Source organism: Ambystoma mexicanum, chromosome 14, assembly GCF_040938575.1.
Source record: "Ambystoma mexicanum isolate Mex_15411 chromosome 14, UKY_AmexF1_1, whole genome shotgun sequence".
Taxonomy (NCBI): domain Eukaryota; kingdom Metazoa; phylum Chordata; class Amphibia; order Caudata; family Ambystomatidae; genus Ambystoma; species Ambystoma mexicanum.
This window is the reverse complement of record NC_090940.1, coordinates 405,189,449-405,203,065: the sequence shown is the minus strand read 5'-3', so window position 1 is coordinate 405,203,065 and position 13,617 is coordinate 405,189,449. Positions and strand designations below refer to the sequence as shown.

Here is a 13,617-nt window from a genome sequence, read left to right as displayed (position 1 = left end):
TGCTCGCCCCATATAAAGTTCACCAAACAGGTTTAATGCAAGACCTGAAGCAATGGGCAGTGGGGCTATAAATTTGAATGGCACCAGCATAAAAAAAAGATTATGGCATAAAATATGTAGTTGATATGCAATAAAATAATTCATCTATAGTTAGTTCCAATTAATAGACTGACCGGACTTGTCAGTTCAGCAAGTGGCATCGAGCTACAAAGTGAGAGATACATATTCCTATTTGGGACACTTAAGCACTAGGCCAGGTAAACATAATCTGCATAAGATTGCATTAAAATCTTAAGCATCAGAGGCACAAGGAGAACGAGCCTTACATTTATTTTCATGTACGCATATAGCACACCGTCAACTGAAGGTCGTGAAGTGGTATGCAACAGTAAGAAGTGATACAGAAAAAAATAACAAAGAAAGTCAAATTACAAAAAAGTAACGACAGTAACAAAAACAAAAGCATGACCAAATCGAAACTATTAAACCATTTTAAGAACCAATTAAACATCTAGAATAATGTAACTGAAAAATTGGGAAAAGCTAATCTGTCTAGAGAACATACTTTGTCAAATGAAAACAGAGCGCATTTTGTTCACTAAGTTACAAGATGAGGAAACAGTATAGCATGGGGAGAAGGAGCTGGGAATCCATAGTGCTGTGAAAGATGGCCCGGGCTATCCAATGAAAGATGTAAACAATGAGGCACAGTTGTCAAGTTAAGAGAAAGAAAAACAACCATCTAGCACTGGTTTTGCCTTCGAGGTCATGGGGAGAGGGAGCAGGGTGTCTAACATATATGATTTTTAGATTTAACCGAAACCCTATAAAGTCTGGACCAGTGCAACAAGCTGATGTGACTACCTGCCAACACTATTTTAAAACTCCTAATGGCATCTGTAGTCAAGATTAAAAAGAAAGAGGAAGACATAGACAGGAGAAAGATTAGATTCCCCGACGCTCTGGATTTTGAGATTCTTTGACAGCTGGGCTTACAGGGGGTGGGGGGGGGATAGACAATTGGCAAGGCACTACAGCACGGCAGAATGGCATGAACTCGAATGTGGGCTTATACCATGAGATTCTGCCCACTTTCCTCTGCTCCAAATAGGCAACCGGGGAGAAAGCGTCAGCCAATGAAAATTAACATTACAGAAGGGGAAAGACAATTTGCAAATTAGGCATGGTTCAAACCGAGAAGGGGCAGTCCAGCACGAACTGCTAGACCACATATCTTCTGCACAAGACCACAAGCATCCCCAAACACGTTTCGGCCTTGTTGGGCTTCATCAGTGAGGATTAGCTTGGGTCTCTATGCCCAGCAGGCACGGGACCCACATCTGGGCATACCCGTCCCACTTGAGGTGGCTATTACAAAACAGAAGAGGTGATGGCTGGAAGATTTAGAATCAATATTAACCTCTGGCATCGCTCTGGGCAACCCTCCAGACCATCGTTCTTCGACTGCCAAGCCATTACAGAAGGGGAAAGACTATATGAAAATCAGGCTTGGCTACCCCCCAAAAGGGGCTGTCCATCCCGAACTGCCCCTTTTGGGGTGGGACCAAGCCGGATTTGCATATGGCCTTTCCCCTTTTATAATGGCATGGAAGGCGAAGAACGATGGACTGGGGGTTTGCCCACAGCAATGCCAGAGGTTAAAATTGATTCTAAATCTTCCAGGAATCCCCTCTTTTGATTTGCTTAGTCGCTTCTATAAGGGCCAAACGAACTGCTCAAGTGACTGACACAGGGGGGGAAAAAGGAAGACATGAACGGAGTTAAATGAGGGTTTGTATTAGACATCTGAATGATGACAGGTTAATAGCAAGACAGATCTCTTACAGTAGCTGCTTTCAAAGCTGCATAATTCAAAGCTGAAAGAAACAGCTGAGTGATCTGGTCTGTTTCAACCATCGTGGAACTACAAGTTCTTAGCTGATATCCTACCACAAAATAATATGTTCAAGCTCTAAGGAATTGCTTATTTAATGACGAACAGCAGTGCCACTGCTTGATAATAAACCAGAAGCAGGTGTCTTTTTGCAGAAATTAACCTTTTCCCCACGTTTGGACATATTTATGTCAATGCAACAGCTAAAAACTAAACAGAAAACGAAATCTAGAAACTAGATGCCTGACCACTATGACAAAGTCCACCCCAGTGTCTACCTACCAGAGACGATAAGCACGAAAGGGTACAATGCTGAGCTTGGCTTCAACAGTAAATTGTCTGATCCACATGTGCGTGACAAATGTGTGAAAAGCCTGCCAAACAGGAAGTTTAGACTAGCCACCACACCCAGTGTTCTTTCAGAGACTGATGAGCAATCTTCAAGTGATGTACCACTGCACTATACAGGTGAGACGCCTAAAAGCGCACTTGTATTCAGGTAACAACTTGCATGTGTTGTAGAAACAGCTGCAAGTACTGTGGAATTACCTGTTCATAATCATACCCAGTGGGGAACAATAAGAATGTGTGTTTCTATTCCCTCTCTGCTTTTCACTTACATGTTCCTCCCCTCAGAGTACTTTCAGTCCATGTGCTTTAGCTCAGCGTAAAGTTTATCTTTAAAAGGTTTCTTCACATTTTTCTGAATTCACAAGATAAGGCTGGGCTTAGAATGCAGTCATAAACTATTTACACATATGTAGAAATATTGCCACTGCAAAAAAAATCATTGAACTTTTTTGTTTAATGTACAATACGTCCTAACATATTCCCCAAATCTGATCTCCCACAGTGTCATACTTCAATTGCCCAAAAATCACACTTCACTCCACCTATTCCAAAACAAAGCTATCAAAAAACAATCAAGGCATGACTAGCTCTATGCCCTAAAATTGGACACTCTTGCTTCTTTTCCCTCCTTGCATTCAGATCATTTTGTGAAACAAATGGCAAATTACTTAAACACTATATGATCACGGATCAGCGTTAGGAAACATGTCTCTTTTGATAGTTTCTATGGACCCCCAATCTTTTTCCTTTGTTTTTTAAACTGTTCTGAACCTTTGAGGGGGAATTAAAGCCTTCAGCTTCACTTCCCATGCCTTTTGCTCATTTGTTATGGGAAACTGATCAGTCTTTCAGACTATCAATACTGGGAAACTATGTATCCATTTTTGTCTTTTACTTTTTGTAACCTTTTAACAGCGTACACAGCATCTTCCAACGCAGTGCAATGGGGATAGATACTTTTTTTTAATCACTCTAGCCTTTTACACTCCGGATTATTGGTTAATATTATATGTGCCCAAAGACAAGCTTGTAGAAGCAAATATACTTTTCCCATTATTGTGTTACTTCTAGTGGGAAAATTCGCATTTACCGTGTTGGGCGACTAAACGTGGGTAGTACCGTAAAAAGACCACGCCACAAGATTTTCAATTTCATATAAAGTCAGGCACTTGCCCGATCAAGCTGCACCTTTCGTGGGCTAGAGATGCGTGCATGTGTGAGTGCGTGTGTGTGGCCCATGAAGGGGGTGGGACTGTCTGGTGCCACTCCACATCTGTGGTGCCATTATGTCTGGGTGTGGGGCATGAGTGAAACCAGTAGTTCAGTCCGATTGGACAACTACTGGCTGTTTGAATGGCGCTGATCCTCATAATTGGCAGGCTTGGATATTATCACTAGCTTGTTTCATGTTTTAGTATTTTTAAGGCCTACAATAAATATTATATTTTATACATTCCTCTCTAGATTGAATTACTGTGTGCTTCACCGTGTGGACACATGGTGGATCCCCTGACCTCACTCACAAAGAGAATAGCCTTGACTGCTCTACATTGCTACCTTGATTGGGTTTTGGCTAACCTCTCAGAGCTCCCCTGGCTCACTATAACTATGGTGGCCTCCTAAAATCTGTCCAGATTCTAGAAATCCATTTTAGCAGTTGTTACAATTTAACCTGAGCAGCAAAGTCAATATTGACTTAGGTGCATAATAGTGTAAAGACACAACTTCCATCGACAGCTAATCTAGAGAGTGGTCAGATCATCAGCCCTTCGACCCAATAACAGACTGTTCCAGTAATGCACTGTTGAAACTTCTCCATTTGTACCATTAAGGTTTAGCATCTTCTGAAGGATGTATCTTTTTATTCCTGTTGACCAATTTCTCTTATAGCCCTGACTTTCATCTTTCACCACTTGCCTTCTCCACAGAGGGATGATTTTCACAGGGTTCATGGACAAATTACCTAGGACTAGCAATCTTTCATGGCTCTACAACACAGACAAGGAAAATACTGTACTTACTTGTACTACCTGAAGACCTACTTCAATTCTTTGGTTCTCATACATACCTGGAAATGACCAATTCTCTGCCCAAAGGCCTCTCTCACATGGAGGTATGGAAAGGCATGGTCCAAGACAGCTTGCATAATTCTGAGTCGGGACATGGAGAGAAGATAGTGGGTGGGTGAGAAAGTAGCAGATTTCTTTTTAAAATACTATAAACGCCTACAGACAATACAGTTCTAGCTAATGAGATCACAATGAATAACTACAATCAATAAGTGTAAAAGAAACCGTTCTGCAGACAAAGGCATCAGGGCCATCGGGCAGAACCTCCTTGAAAATAAATGAACACTAGATAACAAATAGAATATCAGATAAGCAGATCAATTGGATGAACTCCAGACAAAACCGCTGAGCTTTCCAGGCATCCCAGTTATGGGGTATCCACTGAGCTTCCAAAGAAGGGTTAGGGAAAATGTCAGAAAAAAATTCAATTGATACATTTGAAAATCTGGATTCTACATGTATACACTACATATACACATCTATACACTACATACAGTAGTGACAGATGTGCAGGGCCCTTATGCACCCGCGGGGCCCTGACCCCGCCACAGATCTCTCATCCCAGCTGCTTTCCATCCTACTGCACTTGCTTAGGCTCACCCTCCCCACGGGAAGTTGCACTTACATTTTTCCCATGTTAGCGCTTCACCCCAAGCACTTCTCCATGAGCACCACAGCACCTATCAATTACCCCCACCCCCCCTCTGAACTTGCACGTTCTGCTCACTCACAAGGCATAGTAGGTTCATCTCCCCTCCCTTTCAATCTCATCATTTGTACTACTAATTCAATTATTTATCTTTGTTGTAATTCATTGTCTACCCCGTGTCCCACCCTGTTGCCCTGTGGGTACTTTGAAACAATTTTACTAATTGTACTAGCGACTAACAAGTGACCAATAAATAAATGTATGTACTTTTCCTGGTTCCATGTGTTAATTCCGCCGCAAAAATATTGTGATGCAAAAATATTGCCATATTTTTGCGGCGAAATTCACAGATGGACCCTGCGGGGGACACCCCCACAACCTCCGCATCAATTTCTAGTGTGCAGGGGACACCACCGCAACCTCCGCTCCCACATAATATCACCAACAAAAATATCGCCTATGGCTAACCAAACGGCCATATCTACGGCGACATTTTTGTTGGGGATATTATGTAGTGATACCCTTTTCCTGTGCTTATTTGATAGACATGATTTTGACCAGCAACCACAGGCCCCCTTCTTGTCCCCCCACCACCACCCCTTACCCGCATAGACATTTACACATGAATTTATTTATAACTGGTCGATTTCAACCAAAAGTACACACATTTAAAGAGATGTCTACAAAACAATGTATTGCAGAAAATCTGAATAGAACTTTAGAAAAGAAACAGTACACGGTTCCTGAGAAGAACGTAAGAAGCTCACTGAAATGGTGGGCAGAAATCAAACATCAGTCACTACTGTGAAGGGTCAGTAATGAGACTGGGACACAGTGGAGTCATGTTTTTGACTATAGACTTTAAACAAAATGGGTTGGAAAAATGCCTCTGTGCACCTGCTCCAACAGGTATTTTCCCTACCATAACAAAACTAATGGGTCAGTCCTTTGTCAGTATGTCCAAAGTACTATTCTAACCCCACATTCCAAAATCAACTCTAACATGAAAGGGACATGGAAATGCCTTTGGCCTTGACAAGTGTATAAATGTTCAAAAGAAGAAATGTTAACTCCAACACAAAAGTTCCAAAATAAATATGGCTCACAACTCCAGAGGGTAATTTCCCTTCCCCTGGATTTCTCTTCACTTAATAGCAGTTCTTGGAGTTGATTTATTTATTTGTGTGATCTAGCTTCAACAAGTGAAAGTTTACACACATCAATAAACATAAAACATTCAATACAAAAACAGAGAAATAAGAGAAAGAAAACATTTTTCCACGCACGGGGAGGGGGGGAAACAGCGGAAAGCACAGCCTTCCACCCCTGTAAAGCCATCCTCTCACCCTAGGCAGACAAGCAAACACAAGTCTACCCTTGAAAAGTCCCATAAATCACCTGCTAAAGTAATACCCTGTTCCAGGGAATGGTCCAGTGAAGACATAGACAGGGTTATGTCTAGGATGTCTTCCTTAGCTGATTTTTATGAGCATGTGATCTAAGCAGATTCCACAAGCCTCAGAAATATATATATAAAACAATTCCTAAAATTCCATACTAAAATAATTTTGCATAATCTGTCTCTGTACTTTTACACAATTCATCCTGATATTCTCATATAAATACAATACCTAGAATTAAGTGCTATTAAAATAGTTTTACAGAGTCTATCTCTATGTTTTTTACAAAATGCATGGTAGTAATCAGCAATTGATCAGTAGGCTCTGAAAGAAATTTCCACCACAGAATCCTGTGTAAACAAGGGTCTGGATTAAAAAAATTATTCAAACATTTCATTTCACAATTTAGCCAGAGCTGGACATTCAATAATGACATGTGTAATAGTCTCAATACTATTCTTGCATCAGCGGCATACCCGTAAGTTCCTTCGCCAATCTATTCCTTGCACCGAGGTCATTAGTTCACAGCAAATTTAATTTAGCACATAGCCAACACTCCCTTGCTTGTTTGGATGGATACCTTCTAATACATTTCTCAAATTGATTGTATGATTTGATATTCCAAGAGAAGTGAGAGAAGATTTTATAAGTCTCAAGTCAGTCCTCATGGAGGTGATCCAGGCATTTTCAAATAATTTCACCTTAACCCTCGAAGGTCTTTATTCCAAATCTTCCAACACTAAGCAATTGCCCACCCTAGAGCATTAAGGTGCAAAAAAAGGGAAAAAGCAGGAAGGTACAAAACACTTCTAGCTATTAGAATCCTATGCAAAGTCACCAATACTTCTAATGGAACAAGGCCGAGGATATGACATACGGCCATCATAGGGGTACCTAATGGAAGTGCCAGCACTCGCTTCCATATGAATAACTCAAGCCTGGGTCAAAGTAGCCCCTCTTATCGTACCTCCGCTCCATAGATCAATTTTGGGACCAGAATTTGGTTGTAAATTTTCACAACTTGTAGGAGGGAGAAACAACCATGTTTCCTATCCAAAAACGCACAATTTTGTTGCAACTGCAATAGCTTCAAGCTTAAGTGCTTGATCTGCTAAACCAACAGATTTTGTTTTTAAAACACCAACATACTTAATTTCAGAGACCACCTCCAAATCTAGTACTATTTATGAACCACACCGGCAGGGCTTTGCGTCCAAGTGCCCTGTGTTGATTTATAACAACTATCTTGGATTTAGGGACATTTATGTCCAAGCCCGAATCACCAAAGAAAAGTCAGCCACAGATTTTAAAGACCTTTGAAGACCTACTGGGGTTCTGTCCATAAGGACAAGGTTATCCAAATATTTAGCAGATATTGCATCCTTAAAGTGCCCAATCTAGGGGGGTTAGACACAGCAAAGGCTAAAGCTATACCAATGATATTATATGGCATGTATAATGCGCCTATACACAAGTGTTTCAAGGCGCAATGAGGCACGGGAGGGGGAACAGAAGGAAGACAACGATCTTACTAGGCCAGGTGACATTGAGATCGCGCAAGTGCAGGGAGGGAGGGAAAAGTGCGGGGGCAAAGGGCGGAGGGGGCAGTGCATTACATAAGATAAACAGTAAAATAAATAAAGATAATAAATAAAAAGTGCGGTCAGATGGTGGCAAGTGCAAGGGTAAGTGCGGACAATGGGTGTCAAGTGCTGGTAGGGGGCTGTAGGGATACAGAAACAGTCCCCGAGTGTAATGGTTGCCAGGGGGGCAGTGCAGGTGTGCAACTGGCAGGGAGGGGACCTGGGCCTGAGATCAGAGGGAAGCCAGGTAACGAGTGCTGTTTCAGCCAGGAGATCAGCAGGGAGGAGGAGGAGAGAAAGCAGAAGCAAAGACGAAGGTCTTGAGGTGCTTCTGGAACCGGAGATGGTTCTCCTCAAGTTTCAGAGTCAGGGAGGCTGTTCCAGAGGGAGGCCCCAGCAGAAGAAAGATCTACCACCAACTTGTTGCTTAGAGAAGCGACTGACCTTGATGGAGTTGGAGGCGGATGAGCGAAGAGCTTGAGAAGGAAGATACTTAGGAAGAGAGAGTTGAAAGTATTCAGGCCCCAGGCCCCAGAAAGGCCTTGTGGATACTGCAGAGGGTTTTGAACTTAATTCTCACCGCCACTGGGAGCCAGAGCAGAGATTTCAGTCCTGGAGATAAGATCCCTGGGCTTGAGGCCAAGGACAAGTCTCACATTCCTGTTTTGGATGAGTTGCAGAGGGCGGAGAGTAGAGGCAGGCAGATTTACAAAGAGGCTGGTGCAGTAGTCCAGCCTAAAGAGAACCAGAGCTCTGGAGACAGTGAGCTTCTGGGGGAAAGAAAGAAAAGGAAGAATACCTCTGAGGAGGTGCAGCTGGTAGTGTGACTTCTTCAAGACATATGTGAGGAGAGAAGGAGTGTGTGGAGTTGAAAATGACCCTGAGGTTTTAGCCTCACAGGTGGGAGCAGGAAGAGGGCCAAGAGAGGCCGGCCAGAGAGTGACAGGAAAGGAGGGAGCAGGTGTGCTGATAAGGAGAATCTCAGTCTTACTGGCATTAAGGCAGAGATCATTGGCGGCACACCACTCCTGGATAGTAGACAGTCAGAGATGAGAGAAAGAGAAGAGGTGGTGGAAGGGAGCCTGAAAATGAGTTGAGTGTCATCCGCATAGCACTGAAAGTTGGGTCAGAGAGCGGCAACGCGGTGGGCAAGAAGTGCTAGGTATTGGTTAAACAGCCAGGGAGAGAGGTGAGACCCATGTGGAACACCACAGGTAGAGATGGAGATAGAGGAGAGGAAGGACCCAAGTTGGACCTAGGAGGGTCGATCGGAGAGGAAAGAAGTCAGCCAAGCCAGGGCCTGATCAGTGATATCCAGGTTATCACAGAGACAGTTGAGCATGCCAAGAATGTAAAGAATAAACAAGAAGCGTGCCAACACGCCCCCCCCCCCGCTCAACATATATCCAGCCTGAGAAAGATCAAGTCTGATCTAACTTAATCCTGATTCCGATATTAGTATGTAGATGTTCCAGAATTTTAACCAGGGGTTCAGGACACTTCCAGTCTCTTAATATTGCCCGCAGCCTGGAGCGATCAACACAATCGAAAGCTTTGGCAATATCCAAGAAAGCCATATTTACTGTACCTTTCTTCTCGATTGTCTGGTTAGTCAAAAGCTTGATCAGCAAGCAGTTCAAAGATGTACTAGTTCTCTTGCAGAAGCGGACTGGTTAGGATCGAATCTACCAGAGCTTTTGGCCCATCGTTCAAGGGCCTGCAATAGAAGCCATGAAAAGATCTTATAGTAGGCATCAAGAAGGAATTAGAAGGGTCTGACCCGTCTCCCTCCTTGAAGATCACAACTACTATTGCCTCCTTCCAAGTATGGGGAAATTGAAAAATAGCAAGGATTTTCTTAAAAAGAACTAAGAGGACTGTTAGCGCTCATCTGGTCTCTGCGGGGACGTTGGACCCAGCAGAGCCGTTACGCCGATGCAGGACTTCGAAGTGTTCCCCAAGAGGATGACAAGTTGGAATCTGAAGGTAAGCACGAGATGCAATGGAGCGCGACCTTAAATAATGTCCCTATCAGGTTTCTAACCTTATTTCTTCTTTTCTCCTGCAGGGACGGTATGGCGGCGTCCTGAGAAGAGTTGCGGAGCGCAGACCACGGCGGTGAAAGAAGTCTGTGACCGCGATGAAGCTGACCGGCGAGTTGGTGCTCGAGTCGAGAGTCAGGTAAGTGTGCTCTGGCCGGTCAAGGATGGAGTCACTGCGAGCAGGTAAGAGGTGCTGCAGCGATGGTTCGGCTGGTTCTGATGGAGAAAAGACGGGTAAGTGAGCCTCCGCGATGGCTTTGCTGTTTTCTGCAGGTAAGATGCTTCTCCGTAACGGTTTTGCTGTACAACAGGTAAGTGGTTTCTCCGAGATGGGTCGTTGGAGGACAGGATGAATGCTTCGCCGAGATGGTTGCACAGGAACATAGGTAAGGTGCTTCTCAAGTGGCGGTGAGCGTTACACTGCTTGGGTAGAATAACGCAAAGCCTAGGCCTGCGGGCGGGGCAGGCTTAAATAGCCCCCTTTCTCTGCTAGATGGTTCCACCCTGCCACTCCCGAATGCTTCTGCATGTGCAGCTTCTTGGATTCCTATGGCCACGGCCGGGCCCAGATGCGAGTGGCTGACTGAGATGAAATGGAATAGCACGTGCCCATGGGAAAAGGCATGCAGAGCACACTTTATGAGCCTGGCGCCTTTGGCGCCAGGACTGGGTCCAGCTGGACCCTTTAGGGGATGAGGACTGGGGTTCCAGTCCAGTGGCCATGACAAGGACCCTTGCCCAGAGCTGCAGAGCTGGTTTCAAGCTAAGATTGGATAGGCCGTCAGGCTCTGGTACATTGGTAGACTCAGCCGGTTTCATAGCCAACAAAATACCCCCAATGACTATGTCCAGAAGCTCCCATGATAATGGCCCATCATGGACGTTGTTACATTGTATCGAAGAGAAGACTGTCGAGGGCGGAGCAGAGTACAATTTTCCAAAATATGATTCCCAAATTGAGCCAGAGATGGGCTGTAACTGCAGGATAGATTGCACCCCCGCCACCTCTTATTAGTTTCCAGAAACATGAGGAGTCATTGTTGGCTGGAGCGGATAACATGTGCTTGACGTCTCTTTGAAACAATGTGTGCCAAAAAATCCTCACCCAATTTCTGTAGGCTAACTTTAATCTCCTAATGATAGGAGTTCCAGTTTCACCCAACTTCCTCGTTTGCCTAATCTTTATTCCAAATTGTTTCTTCCTAGAGCTGATCATGATATATTTATGAGCTAGAGGCGCACTTCTCAAGGACCCACCTGGATGTTTTACGAAAATGAGCACTCGAAGCAGAAACTGTACATGAGAACCAAAAGACTGGCGGAATTGAGAAGAAGACACCATCAGTTAAATCCTGACCCACTTTAATGTTGAAGCAATTACATATTTTGGGATGCAACAAAATCGCATATCTCTGTGTCTAACTTCAACTGAAACTAAGTAATGTGCCCCTACAGTAGGCACACAAAACCCTCTCAACCAAAAACAATTGAAGTGATTGTTGCACTCATTGGCCACCACTTTAAAATAAGTCAAAACTAGGAAATAAAATACTAGAGCAAAATACATTGGGCCTAATTACCCTGCTGGTCCGGAAACAACGGTGGCAGTAAAAACGCTGCCACCGTAGTTTCCGGACCGGCTGAATCAGAGTCCTGCAGGCGGGAGGTGTCACTCCCACCAGGTCTGACCTGGCGGGATTAACCCCACCCGCCTGCAGGCAGACATGGAAACACCGGCTCTGTCATAGACGGAACCAGTGTTTCCATGGCCCCCATCCCCATGGAGTCCTATTGGACTCCATGGGAATGCGGATTTACAGAATTCCGCCTCCGGAATTACTGAGTCACCGGGTGTAATGCCTCAGTGATTCTGGCAATCACAGAGGTGGAATGGTATTACGGGTCCGGCGGCAGCCTGTCGGTTTTTCCGGCAAGGCTCCCGCCAGACTCGTAATGAGGCCCACTGTCTAGGGTAGTGCTATTAAGGCCATTTGTCCATGTGTAATTAGGAGGCATGTCACTTTTGACACTATCGCAAGAATTTGTAAGTCACATGCATCAAAACAGAGCAAAATGGAAGTCCTCGTGTTCTTGATAAACTAGAGTGCAGACGAGTAAGTCCCCCCTCGTACCAGCAGCCATCCAAGCACTCTGAATTGAAATCTCCCATAATAATAATAATAATAATAATAATATGAGAGTTTTTGGTAAGACTATGTGAGTCAATAACATTGGATATGGCCAGTAAATAAAATCCCCCAAAAACATTGCAGAAGGGTTAAAACAGATATTCAGCACTATTAAGAACCTCCAAAAGTTTACTCCAGCATCCCACCATGAAGTATTAGTGCTCAGGATGTCTGAATGGCCCAGTGACAGGTTTTCAATATTATTGGAGCCAAATGCACCAATCATTGTCTGAGTCATTGTCCTCCATTTGGAAAGGCCTCACATTATTCTGTAGGAAAATAGTGCTCACCAGTAACACCTTGGATTAGCTTCCAATCAGGATTGTCAGGTCCGTGGTGTATAAAGTAGAAGGTTGCTTCACCAACAGCCAACGACTAAGATTGAAGCGAGGAAGGAACCCAGCAACTTGGGAGATGCTGTGCAGAGGGCATTGAAGTGTAAATGCAATGCCAGCACTCTGACGATCAGAGTGTAAATACAATAACAGTGAATCTTGGGAGTTAGGGCTAACACTGAGGATCAGGTGCCCTTTAGAACATTCTGTGTGGACAATTGTGGTACTGTTGGACTACACATAGCTGATGTGAGGCTCCCATGAGTGGATAGTGGTAGTTGTTTGCCCGATTACTGCATCAGTGTGACTAGGCGGAATAGTTAAGTGTTGCTGCGCAAGCGACTAAAAAGGGTATTCGAGCGGCATTGGCACGATTATGGAACTGGCATAGAGACCAGGTAGGATGCCTCATAGGAATATCAATGTTTGGCAGAAAGTAAAAAAAACCTGCTGTTTTTTAAAGTCCAAGGCACATACCACCTAGGACTTGTAAGGGCCATTTTTAGTACCTGCAAAATAACACATGGTTCGATTAACTAGGAAATCACTCTGTGTATGACAGGGTCAAGATACTCTATTTGGGGATATTATACACCATCAAAACGTTAGTATGTTGCTGCAGCGATATAGAAATATTTCCATACTAATATAGATAATTGTACCTTTGCAGCGCGAATTAGGTAATGTGAGGAACCTGAGGGCATCCTCACTTCTATTCCCCCTGGATCCTCCTCTCAGGTGGCCAGTGAAAGGCCATCGCTCTTGGATACAGACCTTGGGAGTGGATATGCAAGAGAGGCTCACCAAGATGGAGGGACCTTGGGGAGTGGGGAAGAGGATGTCTTTGGGTGAGACATGGTATCCCCCTTTCCCTTGTCAGAATAAACCCTCCCTTCCACTCCCCCTACCTTCGTAGGTTGTGTCAGTCATTCCCTCTTTCTCACACACACCCACAGCTATTTCCCTTAAAGGCTGGGATGAGGAGGAGGTGACTAGGAGTTATACACACTCCCATTCATTTACACCACTTCGGCACTGAGACGAGGAAGAGGACTGTAGAGGAGTAATATGGCAAGAGTCGGGCATGTCCAGCTAATAGCTTTAA

General features: G+C 44.2%; 1 protein-coding gene across 1 annotated transcript in view; it reads right to left on the bottom strand.

Moving 5' to 3' along the window:
- The window catches only part of IVD (isovaleryl-CoA dehydrogenase), a 919,837-nt gene that overhangs the window by 167,198 nt on the left and 739,022 nt on the right, over positions 1 to 13,617 (bottom strand). The window contains exon 10 of the mRNA XM_069637537.1: positions 4,314 to 4,395. Within this exon, the coding sequence (XP_069493638.1) occupies positions 4,314 to 4,395 (82 nt within the window). The remainder of the gene's footprint in view (positions 1 to 4,313; positions 4,396 to 13,617) is intronic.